The sequence below is a fragment of the Astatotilapia calliptera genome, chromosome 20 (assembly GCF_964374335.1).
Source record: "Astatotilapia calliptera chromosome 20, fAstCal68.1, whole genome shotgun sequence".
Classification (NCBI taxonomy): domain Eukaryota; kingdom Metazoa; phylum Chordata; class Actinopteri; order Cichliformes; family Cichlidae; genus Astatotilapia; species Astatotilapia calliptera.
In genome coordinates, this window is record NC_137441.1 from 28,795,381 (window position 1) to 28,813,908 (window position 18,528).

Below are 18,528 nucleotides of genomic sequence, written 5' to 3' on the forward strand. Positions count from 1 at the left end.
TACTTCTATACTGTAGTGCACTGTAAAAGAAAATTGTAATATAAAAGTATTTTACTGTGTATTTTACCGTTTTGTACTGTTCTTCTAGAATATCATTAAATTTACATGAATAGACTGTGATTTTACATTTCAAATGTAAATTAACGTAAAATCAATGTAAATGTAATAGAACATAATTTTCTTGTTTTTTAAATGTATCTGTCTGTACATATGCATATTTATATTGTTAAAATACATTCACAAATGTATCATAATTTCACAAATATTTGTCCGTTATTTGAAAGATTGAACTGTTAAATTCAAATGTAATGCTATGGAAAAATATATAAAATGATTCTTATAAGCTTTTTTTTACATCAAATAATTATTATTAATGTTATTTAGGGCGATCGTGGCTCAAGAGCTGGCAGTTCACCTTGTAATCAGAAGGTTGCCGGTTCAAGCCCCGGCTCGGACACTTTTGGTTGTTGTGTCCTTGGGCAAGACACTTCACCTACCACCTGCTGTTGATGGCCAGAGGGGAATTATGACGTGGAACTATAAAGCGCTTTGAGGGTCTCATAAAGCACTATATGAATGCAATCCATTATCATTTAAACCAACTGTTAACTGTATATTTCTGTACATTTAAGTATTATTATTCATATTGCCGCATTCATTGACCTTGTTTATAGGTAATTTCATTGTTTAATCACATTAAAATATTCCTAATTTAATGTTTAAAAGTACTTGAAAAAGGCAAAATCCCATGTAAAATTAGGGCAACAAACTGTATTGTCATTACTGAAAATAACCGTATTTTCATGTGAAAGTTATTTCCTGTTATTTTATGGTATTATTTTGGTGCCCCAGCTGCCAGAATATCACTGTTTTTTTAGGATTTTTTTTTTTACGGTGTGTCGTTTCAGAAATGTTCTGCTATTAATGGCAAAGAACTTCTCAGGTACTGCTTCTTCTTTTTCATTTAGCAATATGTTTTAAAGTATAGTTTGATACAGATTTTAACACAGCACCTGTGGAACGTTTGAAGACATTTTAGTGGAAGTGGCTGTAAATCTGAGATTTACAAAAAAGCATTACATGAGTTACTTCACACCTTCTGGAAGTTGTAAAATATTTGTTACTGGTGCGAGCTGGTTTCAGGATGAGAAATATGAACTTGTGTTGCTCTTGAACTGAAACCTTTTTATCTCTTCATGAACTACACTCTTTAGATCAGCTTGACTGATACAGTCTGTCTGTCTGACAGAGTGCTGCAATCCATTTTATCAGTTTTCCTGTGCTGTTTCTGCTCTTTCTATACACACTCTGTTTTGGGGTTTTTAGATGCTTTGCTGTGTTTAAAAATCAATACTGCTAAACACATTTTAAATGGTCAAAACCCACAGCTGACCACTGTTTGCTATATTTGTCAGGGACACACTTAAAGTGTTTCCAAAATCAAACAGAGTATAGACGTTTTTGTTTACCCAACACCGGAACTGGATTGGCTGATTACTGGATTCATGTACAAAATCCGACAAGTCAGCATGACAATAGGAACAGAGACTATAGCTTCCTTTGAAGCTGCTGAAAACTGCTCACAAACCTTTGAACACATCATCCAAAGTGACCTAAATTCAAAAATCCCATTTTTTCTTAATTTCATGCTGATAACAATAACATCCCCTTTGAGTGCCGTTCGCATTGCCAACCCCCCCTACTGAGTCCAAATGACTGCAGGAAGCAGAATCGTACTGAAAATTAAACTGAGCCATTCAGATGAAGCTGTCGCTCTGCTCGTCTTCCTCGTAGGATCAACATAAGGTATGTAAAACAACTCATTTTGACAAGGAGAAATTAGTGATTTGGGGTTCAAACTTAATTAACAGCATATATTGGCCATGTTTTACTGACAGAAATTCAGTTTCAGAATTATTAATCTTCATTCATAACTAAGACTATTTTAGGAGTCTTTTTTTATTATATTGTATTGTATTGTATTCATTGTATACATTCCTTTTTCCAGATCTTGCTACTATGTGACAGGCTGTAGCTATGTGGTTGTAACAAATGCTTAAACAGCTTCAAGCTACAGGCAAAACCCATCAAGCTACAGGCAAATGACATACAGGCAAAGCACAGGCGCCAGTGCAACACAATTTTTGGGCCATTTTCTCCAGCTAGCGCTCCAGCAAGCAGTCAGCTGAGTGGATGCAGTGTCCCAGTTAAAAGGGACTCGTGCTGGTTTTGTAAGGGGGTCAGTAGTCCAGTAGTTTCTAGAAGCTATTCGGATATTCTAGTAATTGCTAGCGGGTATTATTATTATTATTATTATTATTATTATTATTATTATTATTATTATTATTATTATTATTGTTGTTGTTGTTGTTGTTGTTGTTGTTGTTGTTGTTGTTGTTGTTATTGTTATTGTTATTATTAATCATCATCATCATTGACACACTAGTCAATACTATGATTTTTATCTTAGTGAACAAAATTATTCAAAAGTTAAAGGACCTTGACTGCGTTTATTTAAAATCAGGCTTCTAGTCTATTCTCAATTGATGCAAACTCAAAAGTAAAGAAAAGCTGAAGAGTAACTGAACTTCAGATGTACAGTTTATTTCTGGCCATTGGAGAGAGTCAGTGCTTTGATCAGTTATTACAGTTATCTGTTAATTGTTGCCAGGCTGGTGTGGATTATTCTGTTTCTGTTTGGTGCAAATATGTAATGTTTTATTAGACAAATGTTACAATAACCCATCTGTTTCCACTTAAACATGAGAGCAGGGTGCTGGATGTCAGTATTAGCTGGCTCATTAATTGTTTCCTGATGTTTCAGTTTCTGGCAGAGACACATTAGCTGTGCAGTTCAGTCGTTGACCCTGCAGATGTTTGCAGTGTACCTGAACACAGTTCACCTCAGAGCCAATCATTTTGCTAACATCAGATCATTAAAGAGAAAGGATATCTTGGCAGGTTAACAAGACCTTCTAACCTGTGCTCAGATCCCATCACACTGACCACCTCTCTGTGAAACCAGTAGCTGTAATATTCCTCCATAAGAGAAAAAAAAAAATCAAAACTTAAACTTAATCGTTTTGAAACCCTTAAAAAGAATCATGCTTATATTTAAGACTTTATCACACTGGCAGGCAATACATACTATCACCAAACACTTGTTCAACACTTGTTAACAGAAGCATCTAGTTATCTGCTCAATCAGTCACATGGTGACAACGCATTTAGACATGTGGACATAATCAAGACATGAGCTGAAGCTCAAACTGGGAAACACAATGGGGAAGAAAGACGATTTAAGTGACAGCATGGGAGAATTTAGGATAAACAACATAGAACCAACATCCCTTGTATTAACACTTCAGTCTGGTGATGGTGATGAAATGGTATGGGGGATATTTTTTGGCACACTTTGGGCCCTGTACCACCAGCTATTGTTAGTGACCACGTCCATCCCTTGTCCAGTGAGTGTATGTACTCTGTGTTTCGGTTACATGGCTCAGCAGAGTTTGGTTTCATCGCCTTTGTCAACTCAAGTATTTATAGTAACTCCCTGCCAATATATATTAAATTGGGCATTCTTTTATGTATTCCCTTCAGACGCAAATTAATATACAATGCAAAAGATCTTTGATATCGCTCAAATATCTTGTTCTGTTTCATTCATTGTAGCCTCCTCTAAATGCTGAGAGCTGAGCTGAAATCCATTTCCTCAGATGATTTCCTGTCTGAACTAACCAGAAATGACGGGAGCAGTTCACAAAGTCTGCAACAAAGACATTTTTGAGCATCAGAATTATTCGCACGGTTCCCTTGTTTGAGGAATGATTTGGTCACTTGTATGTCAAAAGACATTTAGATGTCAGCTGTGAACAAAGGCCAAGTTTTGTCACTGAGTTAACGAGTTAGAAAGATGTGATCACGATCTTGAGCAGTGTATTGGCTTTAATTTAGCCTACGGTTAGGGCCATCTTCATACTGCTAAAATATCCAGATAATGTGTTTTGATGCATGAATTTAATCATCTGTATAATGTTTTATTTTGTTTATTTATATGGACTGAAATAGACGATCAGAGCTGATCATATTGCATGTCCAACTGTAAATATTTTAAATACATTAAGTACAGCTTCCTTTATTGTGTTTTAGGAAATAGTGCTGCAAAGAAATTATTTGTGATAGTTAGAAACACTCTGACTTATACTTTAAAGAACTATAAAGGAATATGAGTGCGGGGTAACTTTAGCAGATTTTTTTAAAATCCATCTATCTGCACTAAAAAGACATTTCAGTAAGAAATTCAGGTAAGTAATTTCTTTTCAGGAAAACTGTGATTTGTCATTTCTGTTTGTTCTTTTAGCATCCATCAAATTAATATCTTAGCCATTGCAAGCCTTTGCTGTGGTAGAGTTGAACACTGTTTTAGATCTAAATACCCCAACCTGACATTGTTGTACAAACTTGGAGTGCTGGCTGAGGTGGTTGAGCCAAAGCTGCACTCTGCTCACTACATGAGGTCAGGGCAAACCGTGCTGGTGTCTCTTACAAATCCCTGCTGAGCCCTAGAAGGGGATGCAGTACTCTAGGACTCACAGCCAAAACCAGGAAATCTCTATAATCTGGACTTTTGATCATCCGTTCACAGAAGCTGAAAGGGTGTGATAAATTCCAACAGACATAGGCTGCAAACAAAAATTGTATTAAATGTTTATGTTAAAGATAGTCTAAGTGCAAATTTGCTATGTCACTAAAATTTCTTCACTAGAGTTGAGTTGTAGTTATACATAAAGTAAACATAAGCATAATACATTACATAGATTAGATTTATCCCAACAAACAAACATTTTTTTACTGTTTAAAATTTTCTAACACTTTAGGTTCCGAAAAACATGTAAAACTTTACCCTAAAGTTCACTTTTTACTGTGTGTGTTCATATAGGTATACAGTACATACTCCTTACAGCCCTTTGGATAGTGAAAGATGTGGTTTATAAATAGATTTTACCTTCTTACATAGAAATATCCTACACCAAATTAAAGCTACCACATATTTTAGAATTTGTCTTTGTGGAATAGAACTGTTGTTGTGTGGTACATGTACAGTATAAAAACTAACAAAAGGCATTTCTAGTTGTGTCTATGTGGTGAATATTCAGTACTCTTAAGTTTGTACATTCAGTGCATTCCTCATTAGGTGTTTCACTTTAACATTTTCACTTTTTAAGTAAACACTAATTTAAAAATGTATATATATTCATTTAATCTGACTCACATGGCATTCCAATCAGCCAATCACCTTATTTCTCTGTTTTTCAGTAGATAGCAAAAATGGTACTCAGGCACCAGAATTAAAACTGACAATCTCTTGCATGAGCCAAAAACATTTTGTAGCTTTGGGTTTGATTAAGCAATGTGAACTCTGTATCTACTAAGCAGCAATCACCAAGTTTCCAAAAACTGTTTTTTTCCCAAATTTTCACTTGATGTTGGCTTTAAAATGGAATCAATACCCATAAATCCACATAATAACATTCCCAACTTTGTTTTCGTAAAACAGCTAATTTTCCAACTTCCTGACAGCTGCATAAAAGTGGAAAATACCCACTTTATAGAGTTATATGTTAAAGATACATATAGTTAAGTAGCAAACATTAATAAGTCTGAATATAAGCATAAGGCATGGATGCTTTAGGTACCACTTGAATGTTATTTTATGCTGTTCATCCATTGGTTGTACCAAAAGAAAGTCTAACTCTGGCTCTGGAGTTTCTCTGTAAGTGCATTTAGTTTTCTCACTCATCCAGGTGGCCACGTCAGGATTTAAAAGAAAAACTAGCATGACCAAAATGCCTTCCACAAACCAACTGGTGATGTCTCCATAGTTGCCTAATTCAATCTTGTGTATACAGTAGAGTTTAAGTACCAGTTTATGGTCAAACCCAAAAATATGACACTTTTTTTCTACAGCAGTTTTCTTAAAATGCAATTAAATTAATCAAAGAATTTAAAAACAACAACAACAAAGTAACAGCTAATACTTGCAGTTCATGTTTCTGTTGTCAGTGGTTTTGTACAAATCTGAATGGCTAAAGGGCATGATGTCAAACTTTTTTCCTAATCAGCAGTGCTGATTTTCTAACACTGGAAAATAACTCAAAATGTTAGAAATATTCCAGTGTTAGAAAATCAGCACTGCTCAGTGTTAGCCATTGTTAATCTTCAAAACTGACTAGGTTACTTTTAAACATATAACACTGTCAAAAGTGTTAATTTAACACTCAACACTGTTGTATTTAACACTCAGAGGTGTGGACCCATATAGACACTCTCCAGTGTTAATTTAACACTGGAGATTTTGCTGTGTAGTAACACAATCACTAATGCCGGGTGATTTTTACCCGATATAATATAGCCAATAAAAAGTAATCAAATATATCAAAATATGACAACACATGACAAATTAGAGTGGTCTTCTTTTACTTTCAACACTGCCATGTCTAACAAAATGAAAAAAAAAACCCTCCTAAAACAAAATAAGGACTCTGGAAAGCTGGTCTTTGGTCCACCCATTCCTGGGACATTTGAGACTTCCCTGGTGAAGGCACAGGCTCCTCGACACGCAAACAGCTGCAGGAGAGAGAAATCATGTGAATGTATTTGCTCGGGTGTAAATCACCCAGCGATAGTGTTCTAGGGTTAAAAAAATCCAAGAGCTAATCCATTATCCACCAGTGTCTTTCAAAGCCTTCACCCCTCGTCCTGCAGATACGTGTATCATTTCTGTTCAATCTATTTCTGGGTTTCATTCATAAGCTCCAGAGACACCATCTATTTGCTGAAAACTAATACTGTCTTGGGCTCTGATATTGTGCTTATTGCCATCTTATCTCCAGATGCCGCCACCCAAACACATTTAGTATTTGGAGGCTCCTGCAAACATGGTCTCCTGATAACAGGTCGTGTAAATATAGAGAGCGTCTGTCTGTCCCTTATCCACCCTCTCACACATTCACACATATACAGTTTGTAAAAATATCATTTTTCAAGTTCACACAATCATACACCTACACATAAAAACTCAAAAACACAACTCTATTTTTATTCCCACTTGGCCACTGACACATTTGCGTTAACATTTGGAGGTCATTACAGGGGAAATAAGGTGAAGCTAGACGGCAGATTGCAGATTTGGAAAAAAACCACCAAAAAAAACATGCAACATATCTTCTGATGGCTGCTTCTATTCCATGTCACAAGGCTCAGATCATCTGAAACTCGTGTCTTGAAGATGATAATGAGGTGACTACATTCAAGTGGCCTCCACAGTCACCACATTTCAATCAAATAGCACCTTTGGGATGTGGCAGAATGGGAAATTTGCATCATAAATGTGCGGCAATTCTCTGATGCTATTATGTCAACATGGAGCAAAATCTCTGAGGAATGTTTCCAGCACCTGTTGAATCTATGCCACAAAGAATTAAGGCAGCTCTGAGAATAAAAGTGGTTCTAACTCAATACCAGCAATCCATGCCTAATAAATTGTAAAAGTATTTCTGAGAGTTCAAGTTTAGTTTTAAAAATTCTTCAGAGCAACGAATGATTAAATGTAATCAAAAATATTCATAATGACAAAAAAGTCAAATGCTGCATGTTTGGGTACCATTGAATGGGCCATTATGGGGTCTTTTTTATAAAAAAGATCTTGCCTCACAAGTTTTACTAAACAATAATTCTGAATTGATTTCTATGATGTGCGTTTCAAGGCAAAAGATTTTTTACGTAACTGTTAAAAATTATTTTCATAGCCAGCACCCCATGAAGGTAAAGTGAGAACTACAGGGTGAATAAGAAGCTGTGGAATCTAAGTGTTGGCTGAAAGTCACAGATCAGCAAGAGGAGGACAGAATATTCCATTTTTTCCTAAGCTGCTGGAAAGCAAGCAGGAGGTTCAGACATCCATATTAAATTACACTCATACCTCAATTTAAGTTTTCTTGTGGTGTTAATAGGGATGGGTACCGGTGTCCAGTGCCATGATGGCACCGGTTCTGACATAAACGGTAGTAACCAGACCGAAAAGCAGCGCACATTTCGGTGCTTTATTTCGGTGCTTTTTTTTCCTGAGCTGTGATACACTTCTAGCCAATCATTTTACGTTTCCGAGGATAGTAGGCGGGTCCAGGTACGTACGTTCTTTTAGAGCAGAGCTACAGATTAAAAATGCCCAAGGCGAAGCGGTCAAAAGTCTGGCTGTACTTCACAGTAAAATATGCAAACTCAGCAGCCTGCAACAAGTGCTTTAAGCTGATACTGTGATACTGTCAAAGGAGGTAACACCTCAAATCCGATGAAACACCTGGCGACGCATAGCGGGTTTTTTTAAAAGCCAAGAAATGCGGTGTATTTGATAGCTTTCTGCGAGACCTCACACCGAGCGCATCTACTGCGCGTGGGTTGCCTGTTATCAGACCCGGAGTTAGCAACATCCCCAAAAACCCGAAGAATAGAGTCCTGGCCCCTAGCCCTGCCAGTGTAGCAGAAATGATGACGGATGATGACGGCAGCAGCAGCTGTTCTTCTCTGCGTGAGTAGCTTAATGTTGTTCGTGTGTAATTTATGTTGAGTAGGCTAACCACGTTATTACATTAATGCATGTAAGGTGAACTAGCAAACATCATCATAGCTACATGCGGCTGTCTTCTTGTTTGATGGCAGATACTCCCTTCACCCTGGCCAAAAAGGCTAAAATGACCAAAGAAAAAGAGGGAAACGGCTAAACATGAGAGGTTTTTGGATAAAGTTTTTAAGCACTGCTTCCAGCCAAGAGTGATACCATATATGCCCCATAGCTGCAGAAAAGGCTAACATTGTTATCTTTTTACAAAAACCAGCTGAACATGAGAGGTTTTTGGACCAATTTTGTGTTCTCCATTCTTTAAGCACCGTTTGAGCACCGGCACCGTTTCAAAAGTACCGATTTGGCACCGGTATCGGATAAAACCTAAACGATACCCATCCCTAGGTGTTAACAATAAAAATTAATTTTTTGTCTTTTGTTTCATGTTTAGTCATGTGATATTCTATGTAGATGTCGTAGAGCTGTTTTTGTGGGGTTCCTGATCGTTTGTAATGATGAGTCTTTCCAATATTTCTGTATGATTTCCCTTTATTTATTTCCTAATGTTTTTCCCTATATAAATCAGTGTTTTAGTAGCAGGTTAGGAAGACAAAACTCACATTTTAAGATAATAAATCATGAAAGAATTTCCTCATTTATTTGCTAATGCTGTCTCGGTGTTCACATGCATCTGCATATGTTTATAATAGTAGCCAGAGCCAAACTAATCACAGAACAGGAGCAGCTTGTTAAGCTGCACTAGTTTCCTATCAGTCTTCCAAAAACATGATAGAATTGCCCATAATGCGCATGTGCAAACAACCAAACAAAACCAAACCAAAAACAAGCTACTAGCCTCTCTGCTTGATAAACATCAGGTTTAGTTCATGGAACACAGACATGCCCATAAAAGAAAGAGGATCTATATGATGGCTTGGAGGTAGGCAGGTCATAGACTACTCATGTATGGTGTGCCTAACTGCTCTGAACAGCTGGTTGTTGTTTTGTGACAAACAAATGTTGCCTTTGGAGAAGCTGCGAAATGACTTCCGAAGGGCAAACTCTGCAACCTCAAACCCCATAACATAATCAAAGGGTGTTTCTCCCATTTCATCATTAATTTTTTTAATTTTCATTTATTGGCAATTAAAAAATACTGATACAGATATATAGGCTAATAGCCAGGCTCTAATCATCATCAAACATCGATTTTACCCTCACCAACAAAAGACTTAAAGTCAGTCTTTAATCAGTCTACTGATCAGAAACAAAATCATATCAGCACTTGTTCCTGTGCTTATGTGTGAATATAATCATGTTACTCTGAGCAGCAAAAAACTTTAATATTAAAGTTAAATATGCTTTACATTCACACTTAACATGCCAATGTTGCTTTTCTGGTGAAAAAAAGACACATACACATGCAAACACATCTTACATTTGTGACTCTCTTAAAAATGACAATTATCCTCAAGTGTGCATGTTCCAGAGAAAGTAAAAATACAACAGTGTTCACAGACTCTTTCTCCCTCCAGTGTACACACAAACGCACACACAACAAGTACACACACAGTCTTGCTCCCACTTTTTCCTCACTTTCACAGGTCTTAATAAGTGTTGAAAGAGAATCAATTTTGATGACTGCCAGTGCTCTTAACAGTTACTGCATATATACACAAAACACTGATGTAGTCATGCACAGCACACACTTAAAATAAATGCATACACATCGCAGCCAAAACATGAGTGTGAGTTGAGTCAGATGCAATATGAACACGTGATCCCACAGCAAGGGAATGGTCTGTTCCATATGTGCTTTAGATCTCACGTTCTCTCTCTTCTTCAGTGTCTTTACTGAGTTCTCGCACTCCTCTTCCTTTTGCCATCTGGACAGCAAAACCCATCCCCCTTTTTGTCTCACTCTGTGCCACTTTTTCATTTCATATCTTTGACACATTCCTTTTTTCACTCTATTCTAATTTACTTTATTTAAAATGCAACACTGCAGAATTATCAGCTATCCGGGGATACAGATTTGCATTTTTTTTTTATGTACTATCATTTTAATTTTGTATTTAAGCCTTCCTTATACTGGCTTCGTGACTGATATGTTATATTCTCATGAAAACGGTGTGCACAAATCTGTTTGAGAGTGTCCTCTCTAGACATGTGATGCCATCTCTTATTTCAGCAAGTTATCTTAAGTGACATCCATCTGTCAAAGTCCTCCAATGGCAATAGTGATTATTAATGTGAAAAAGTAAGTAAATTTTGGTGATCGCAGGATGTATCCTATTACTCAGGGATGAACGCAGGGAATTTTAAACCTCCTAACCAGTGGCATCACACATGTCATAAAAGTCAGCAAATAACATTGATTGGGGAGAAAGAAAAAGGCAACATTTTATGACTCTACAATCTGACATGGAGACCATGATAATGGACAAAAACATTGTGCAGCATTGGAGAGTGGAGCACAAGTCTTTCTTTGTCTTTATGAAGTGATTTTTGTTCTTTAACCTCACTGCCATTGAAAAGTGCAACTAATGTACCAGTTATTCATAGTCAGGTCCAGACATCTGAAATCAATAAAGAAATTAGTTTAGCCTCCCACTTATTCTAATGTGAATCTGTCATTTTAAAGCAAGTGAAGTGAAGCCTATTGAAGTAGTAATTTACAGGTTTTACTCCTAATCAAATGGTCGACTGCTTAACATGTTATTATACGTTGTGTTTATATTGCTGATTGGAGGACATTACATTTTGAATTTATCACAGTCTTTTGCTTCCTTTAGCCTCTGTATATCTATCTATAGATAGATAGATAGATAGATAGATAGATAGATAGATAGTGTGTGTGTGTGTGTGTGTGTGTGTGTGTGTGTGTGTGTGTGTGTGTGTGTGTGTGTGTGTGTGTGTGTGTGTGTGTGTGTGTGTGTGTGTGTGTGTGTGTTCTGTCCACTTAGTCTCAGTATCTTTCTCTCCTTATCTGGACCGGGAAAGAAGGGACAGAGTCATTTATAGGCTGGTGGTTTAAAAAGGGAGAAGTAAAAGAGAGGATAGAGGGGAAGGTGTTTAGTCAGAAGAGGAAAAGGGCAGCATGTGTGCACAACAACAAAAATGCACTGAAAGATTAAAAAAAACACTCTTGTTCCTATTTTATGATGGAGTATGATAAGTGAAAGGGTAATGCATTTTGTGAAAAGACCAAGACTTAAAAAAGCTTAATTTCTGTCCCAAAACTAGCAAAAACAAACAACAACAACAACAAAAACCCAACCAAACATCCAAAGACCAGCACAATTACATAGCCACATGTAGTTTATTTTTAGTCTGTCCTACTTACACAGTCCTGCTACCTTAAATAGACTAAAAGATAGCTGAAAATAGCTTTAAAAAGGTACTTTTTTCTCCTGTTTGCTTAACTTTTGCTAAATCTTACAGTGGCCAGACATGGCAGGAAAGAGAATTAAGATATATTCCTTTGCCTTTCTGCTTTACAAAAAAATAAATAAATAAGAGAACTGAGGAGTATACCAGTTTGAAAAGTGAGGGGAAGTGAGAAATAATCTGTAATCATGTGAAATTACAGAGACGGAATGAAAAATATAGACATATGCAACAGAGGGGCAGAAGCAGTAGGAGAAGGAAGGATGATAAGAGAGGACAGCACCCTTTTTTCTATTTAAAAGATGCAAGTATGCAAACGGTGGAGAGCACAACAAATATAAAGAAAGAGGGAGAGGAGGAGAAAAGGGGGGAAAGGGATCAAAGCATGCAAGTGTGCAGAGGAGATGGAGCGAGAGAGAAAGAGATAGAGAGAGAGAGTTATGGGAGCAGGCAGTGAGGCAAAGCAGCGCAGGAGAGGGAGGGAAGTGTGAGAGAGAGTGTGTGTGAGTGAGAGGGCGGGGGTGAGCAAACACGCTCTGCACGTGATTCAATCTGTTCACATGGCCTTGTATTACGCTGGTATAAATACTTAATGTGAGGCGCAGCATGCAAAAAAGAAAAGGAAAAAAGGCCTTTTATATAGAGTGATTTTGAAAATGTGGGCAGGAGGCCTGAAATCCAAAATCAGCAGAAAATGCATAAAAGAGGCAGAGGATGCACGACATCACAGCAAACTCCCTAAAGTAGTGTAATGCACCAGTAACACATCAGAGCACGTTCAGCTCTGTTGTCATTTGTCGGAAACGAGCTGAAGCTGTCATCTGCTCTCTGAGTCCCTGCGTTATATAAGGATAGTTAGGCCTGCACTTCTCTGCTTTCCTCTCCTATAGAGACATGAATCAAACCCAGGATGTGTCCTAAATAGAACCTGCACACACAGATCCCAGTGTGTGTATGCGTGTGTGTGTGTGTAGACCAGCTGCAGCCCTATAGTCGGGGACTATATCCACAGAGTGTCAACCTGATTAGGTCTCTGTGCACTCGCTTGTCTGCAGAAGGGTTTTTATGGATGAGGTGATACAGTAAGTTGGGATTCCTGGATGGTGGCAAAAACAAAGGAATGTAAAAAATCTGTTTTTGCTCAGCCAATCGCATCGTGTTATGTGAGGACAATGTGTCACAGAATCAGATATTACTGGTCCATCATTTTTCATCTGGTAGTAAGTAAAGCACAGACAGATTAGGTAACATATGGGGTGTGTTTGAGCACTGCTATCGCATGCTATAGATGTTTTATGGCGTCATTATTATGTAGAAGATCTACAGTATGCTGAACTAGGACACAAGATTATGTGTTTTCATCCAAGAGGCTAGATTTAACTTTGCTTAGGCTCTCTGTCGAATTTAATCTAAATATATCCGCTGCACTCAGATATATATTTCATTCAGGCATGCACTGTGATGCAGTGATTAATGCTATCACCTAACAGCAAGAAGGTTCTGGCTTTTGAACCCGCTGGTCATCTGGGACCTTTTGCTTCCTCCCACTGTCCACAGACATGGCATTTCAAAAACTTGTCACACACACAATATCCTTACATTAACCAGCTGAAGCCCTGAGTAGAAAATCTAGTGAAGTCAATACTGCACATCTGCCCAGGACATGATCTGGACGTGCTTATGATTTGATTTGGTTGGGTAAGATAAGAAGCACCGACTCTGTGAGAAACGGTGGGGCTGCTCATAGTACCAGTAGGCTATACTACGCATCATCAAACACACGCCTACATAGAAAGGCAAGCCCCTTAACGTACACGCACACATGCACGAGCCCCGCACACACTCACACACATTCGGCATACTCCCTTCGCCCATGCGGAAACAAGCGAGGCAATGAAGACGCTTCGAGCACCCAGCTGCATCCCGTCTCCAACGTAAAACACCAAGACGTGACACTGGCACGCCTCGTAAATGAAACCACGCAGCCTCTGAATTACACAATAATTAGGAGGGAAGAGCGAATAAACATGCCTCGTGCAATACACTACGCCAAAGCACAACCCGAGCCAAGAACGAGGAAATACTATTAGGGCAGCACATGACACCGCGGAATAAAATTATCTCATTCTTGGTGACAAGCGGTCACACAGACCAGAGGGGCACGGCCGTCGTAAGGTGGTATAACACGCAATGTCAAACCTATTTGTGGAAATCAGTCTACCTTACAAAAAGAGCCATTCAGTGCAGCTCGTAGTGTTCAGCACCGCGGACAGCTCAGTGATTCTTTTATTTATTTTATTATTTTATTTCACCCCTTACACTCTGAGCATTTCCTCTTTAAAATCCCAAATCCACAAGAGTGGTGAAACACTTTTTAACACCCACGTAATCCCATCCCTGTAAAAAAAAACAAAAAACAATCGCAATCAAGACGGCATCTGCTCTGCTGCTGTCCATCAGCTGTTTCCGTGTTACGGCGCAAATTCGGAGATGCGCTGCTACCCTGAGCACTTCACCCAGTGCTGCTGCTCCTGCTGCTCCTACCTTGTCATTCCCATCCCGGGGCCTCCCATTCCCATTCCTCCACCGGCAGCTGCTCCGTTGACCGGCTTCATGTGCTGTCCTGGTCCCTGCGAGGGTCCTCCAGGCATCATCGACCCCATCATCCCAGCGGATCCCGGCTCCCCGGGCTGCCCGCCGCCCTCCATGCTCGCTTCGTTCCCCATCTCGGTCTCGACTCAGGAGACGGGAGGGGTGTGGAGAAAGGTATTAGGTCAAATCGGCGGTGTCGCTTTTTTGTATCGCTACGTTTTGTGTTTTACTTATGCAGTCAAAACAAAAAGAACTAAGAAGGAGGGAGAAGAAGTGAGAGAAAACTGAGCGGAGCGAACTCAGCGCTGTTCCTCCGTCACCGCCATCATCGTCCTCATCCTCGTCAGTTTCAGCACCAGCAGGCTGCCTCCTCCTGACGTGATGACGGGAGCGTGCCGCACGGCCACGGCGGCTGTGAGAGAGAGAAAATGAAAGCGTGAGCGGCGAGAGAAAGCGAGATTAGATTAGATTTGATTAGATCAAAGTTAAATGAGTCCCGTGGGGAGGAAACAGGGACGCACGGGCGAGATTAGGAAACAAGGAGCACCGGGGAGAGGAATTAAAAGGGGAGTACCTTTTCACCTCCTGTTGGTGAGCATAAGAAAAACAAGCACAGATATGAAGAGATTTCAATTACATTTTCCAAGCTCATCTAGGTCTAAATAAACACCGCTTGAATGAGCTTTATTAATTGTAATGCAGAATTTTTCACATTAATTAAAGAAAAAGATGGTAACATCGTGTAGTTTAAAGTTAATCTCCCCTAACCTGTGGACTTAATCAGCCTGTAGACAGAAAAATACCCTAATCCATCACATTTATTAACAAATGTGAATATTTACACTGCAGTGTCGTGCAAGCATGCAAATAACAGCGACTTAAATGTGGAAATGAGGATCACTCTGCCATGTATAGATACGCTATGCAAGAGGAGCCTGGTTACCTCTGTGTGTGACCAAAAACTACGTAAAATGCCTGGTTTATTACGTAGAATTTATTATGTCACGTGAGGTGCGAAGACACAAACGCGAGGTCGCACTTTCTCGCTGTGGACGCTGATGCTGATGCTGAGGGGAGGGGCAGTGGAGAGTGCAGTAAGACATGGGAGCGCGCGCTCACGTGACACTTTTTCCCACTCTGAGAAGGGCACGAGGAGGTACGCGAACGCGCAGAGGCACCAGGAGCCACTGCACTGGAGTATCACGTGTCCGAAAAGGAAAAAAAAATACTCCAGAGTGTTGCACACCTGCCGGGCACGCGCTGTTTATTGACACCCAAACAATTCTGGGCATGAGGTTAATGCGCTGGAAAATTTGCCCGTTATGACGTTGGCTTGTTGGACTTTGGCTACATTAGAACAGGCTAGTAGAAGCTCTTGTTAGCTGTAACTGGTAACAGTAGCCTAAACCAGAGATTTACAGTACTGCGCAAATGTCTTGAGCCACAGCCTCACCTCTTTTTATTTGCTAGGAAAATGTGCAAACGTACATTAAAATACAGTATATGAGGCAACAACAGAGTTTGTTCAGTTGTAATGACTTTAAAAAGGACAGGCTTTAAATGTTTAGCTTTCATGTCCTCTTCTATTCCTCAACACAGCTTGAACTCTCTTAGGCAGCTTTCTTGTAATTTCTTTAAGTATCTTCAGGAATAGTTCTCCAGGCTTCTTGAAGGACATTGAAAGCTCTCATTTGGATGTTGGCTGCCTTTTGTTCTGTTCTCTATCAGTATAATCCCACACTGCTTCAATAATGTGCAGGTCCAGGCTCTGGGGAGGCCGATCCATGACTGACAGTGTGCTCTTGTGTGTTTTTCAGGTATTCTTTTACTGCATTGGCAGTATGTTTGGGATCATTGTTGAGCTGAAAAATGAAACTGCAGCCAATCAGACACTTTCCAGAAGGCATTTCATGGTGGATCAAACTCTGATGGTACTTTTCTGTGTTTTTAATACAAGCAATTTTGAGACGATCTCCAACACCACTGACTAAAATGCATCATTAAACCATGACAGCCATGACACATGGCTTTAGATGCTCCCTGTTCACTGACACTCTCTCCTTAAGTCCTTGCTACGTACTTATTTGGATTCATCACTCCATCAACCCTGTCGCTGCTGATTTTCAGTCTTGAGTAATTTAGCTACCTTGGCATGCCTCTTTTCCCTGTTTCCCTTCACTAACATATATACATACATAAAACTACTATTTTATACATTTTAAAATTAATATTTCATAAAATATCAATTTTATCAAGCATTAAATATCAAACATAAAATTGATCTGTTATGTGTAGACACAAAACTGGTTCATCACTTCAGGTAGGTGCTGAATAATTCATAGGTCAGTGTTTAGTGAATTAACAAACAAAAACCAAAAACCTCTGAAAATGATCAAGTACATTGACTGGACTAAAAATTAGTTAAAAAGCAACCCATGTTCAAAAAAAACTGTGGCTTCTTAGGATAAAAATAAATAGAAATTAGGGGTGACTCAAGACTTTTGCACAATGTTGCACATGATTTATTGCCGCTTGTGGTGTTTAATCCAGGTGAATATCAGCCCCTCTTTTTTTAAAAATAATCAAACCCTTTGAAGAAGAAATAATCCTGAGTTTATCTATGATTGTTGCCTCCTCTGGATGTATTTTTATGTTGGCAAGCTCATCAGAATGTACCAAGCTGTTGCTCTAATGATCACGCCATCACTTTGATAGATTTCTTCAGTTTTTTCTGCATTTTGGGTCAAAGGTTTTCTAAATGGAAATTAACTGCAGACCTCTACACACTCTACTGTCGAGGGAATAGCAAACACACAGCCCACAATACTCTACAAAACAGCTTTTGGGTTATTTGTCCATGCACATTTGAGTCCCTGAAAAAAATAAATGGCCGTAATTCCTTAATGTTCAAAGCAATATCGTTGTTCAGCCTCTCTAATTAAAGCTGAGTGTCTGGACTTGATTGTTTCTTTACAGGTGATTTTTCTTATCCATCTCAAATTCTCCAAATTCAAATGTCACTAAGTGATGTCACTCACTTAGTGTCCAAAAAACAAGGACATAGCATAACAAACAAAAACATATTTAAGAGACTGAGGGGGAAAAAAGAGGTACTAAATCCATAAAACAATAACAACAAAGCCTTTAAGATAAGAGCGTCTCACACCCAAAGCTACTGGGAAAAGGACCACTTTCTGTTCTAGTGCCAAGTATCTCCCTCTGAGGCCAGACTTTATAGAGATGAATAAACCCTGCCAGCAAACTTCAGCGCTACACTCTGCACAGTATATCTTCCAGCACAAAGGAAAGAGACAAAGTAGTGCTGGTGCTGAAAAGATAAAGAAAAAACAATTATCCTCTGAGCTTATTTTAGCATTCACATTCCACCATTAATGCTATTGCCTATTGATATTTTTCTCTGCTTCACACTTTCTTGTTTTGTCAAACCGATTCACATGGCAAAGAAAGCTTTGTTGCATTTCAGTCATGTGATGTTATTTTAATAGAAAGATTTATAATGGTTCACAGAGCTCCATCGGGAAAAGTAAGACATCTTTGTGTCAAGGCATTAAAAAACAGGAAAGTGCAAGCTGATAGGTAAAGGCTCTTAAGCTCAGGCAATCCCAGAAGACCCTTTTCTCAAAACTTTACTCTTGAATGAGCAATCAGTAACACATTAGTCATTGTTATTTCACTCAAAGCAGTCTTCCGCTTGAATACAGAGACAGTGACATGTGAACTTTAACCTTCCTAGCCTTGAATGTCATGGTCTGCAAGTACAACCTGAATAAACTATTTGCATTTTCATTTGCTCTCACAAAACAAAAAAACAGTTGCCCATCCCGGACTAACTGGCAGAAACCTTTAAACTTACTGTGATCTAAGAGTTTCTTTTTACTTGAATATTAGACCAAAGATTAAAG

At 38.8% G+C, this 18,528-nt stretch overlaps 1 protein-coding gene across 1 annotated transcript in view; it reads right to left on the reverse strand.

Annotated features, from left to right (window-relative positions):
- LOC113012990 (uncharacterized) overlaps window positions 1-15,207 on the reverse strand; it is a 38,079-nt gene extending 22,872 nt beyond the window's left edge. The window contains exon 1 of the mRNA XM_080295509.1: window positions 14,558-15,207. Within this exon, the coding sequence (XP_080151635.1) occupies window positions 14,558-14,739 (182 nt within the window). The 5' untranslated portion in view covers window positions 14,740-15,207. The remainder of the gene's footprint in view (window positions 1-14,557) is intronic.
- Window positions 15,208-18,528: the final 3,321 nt, after the last annotated feature.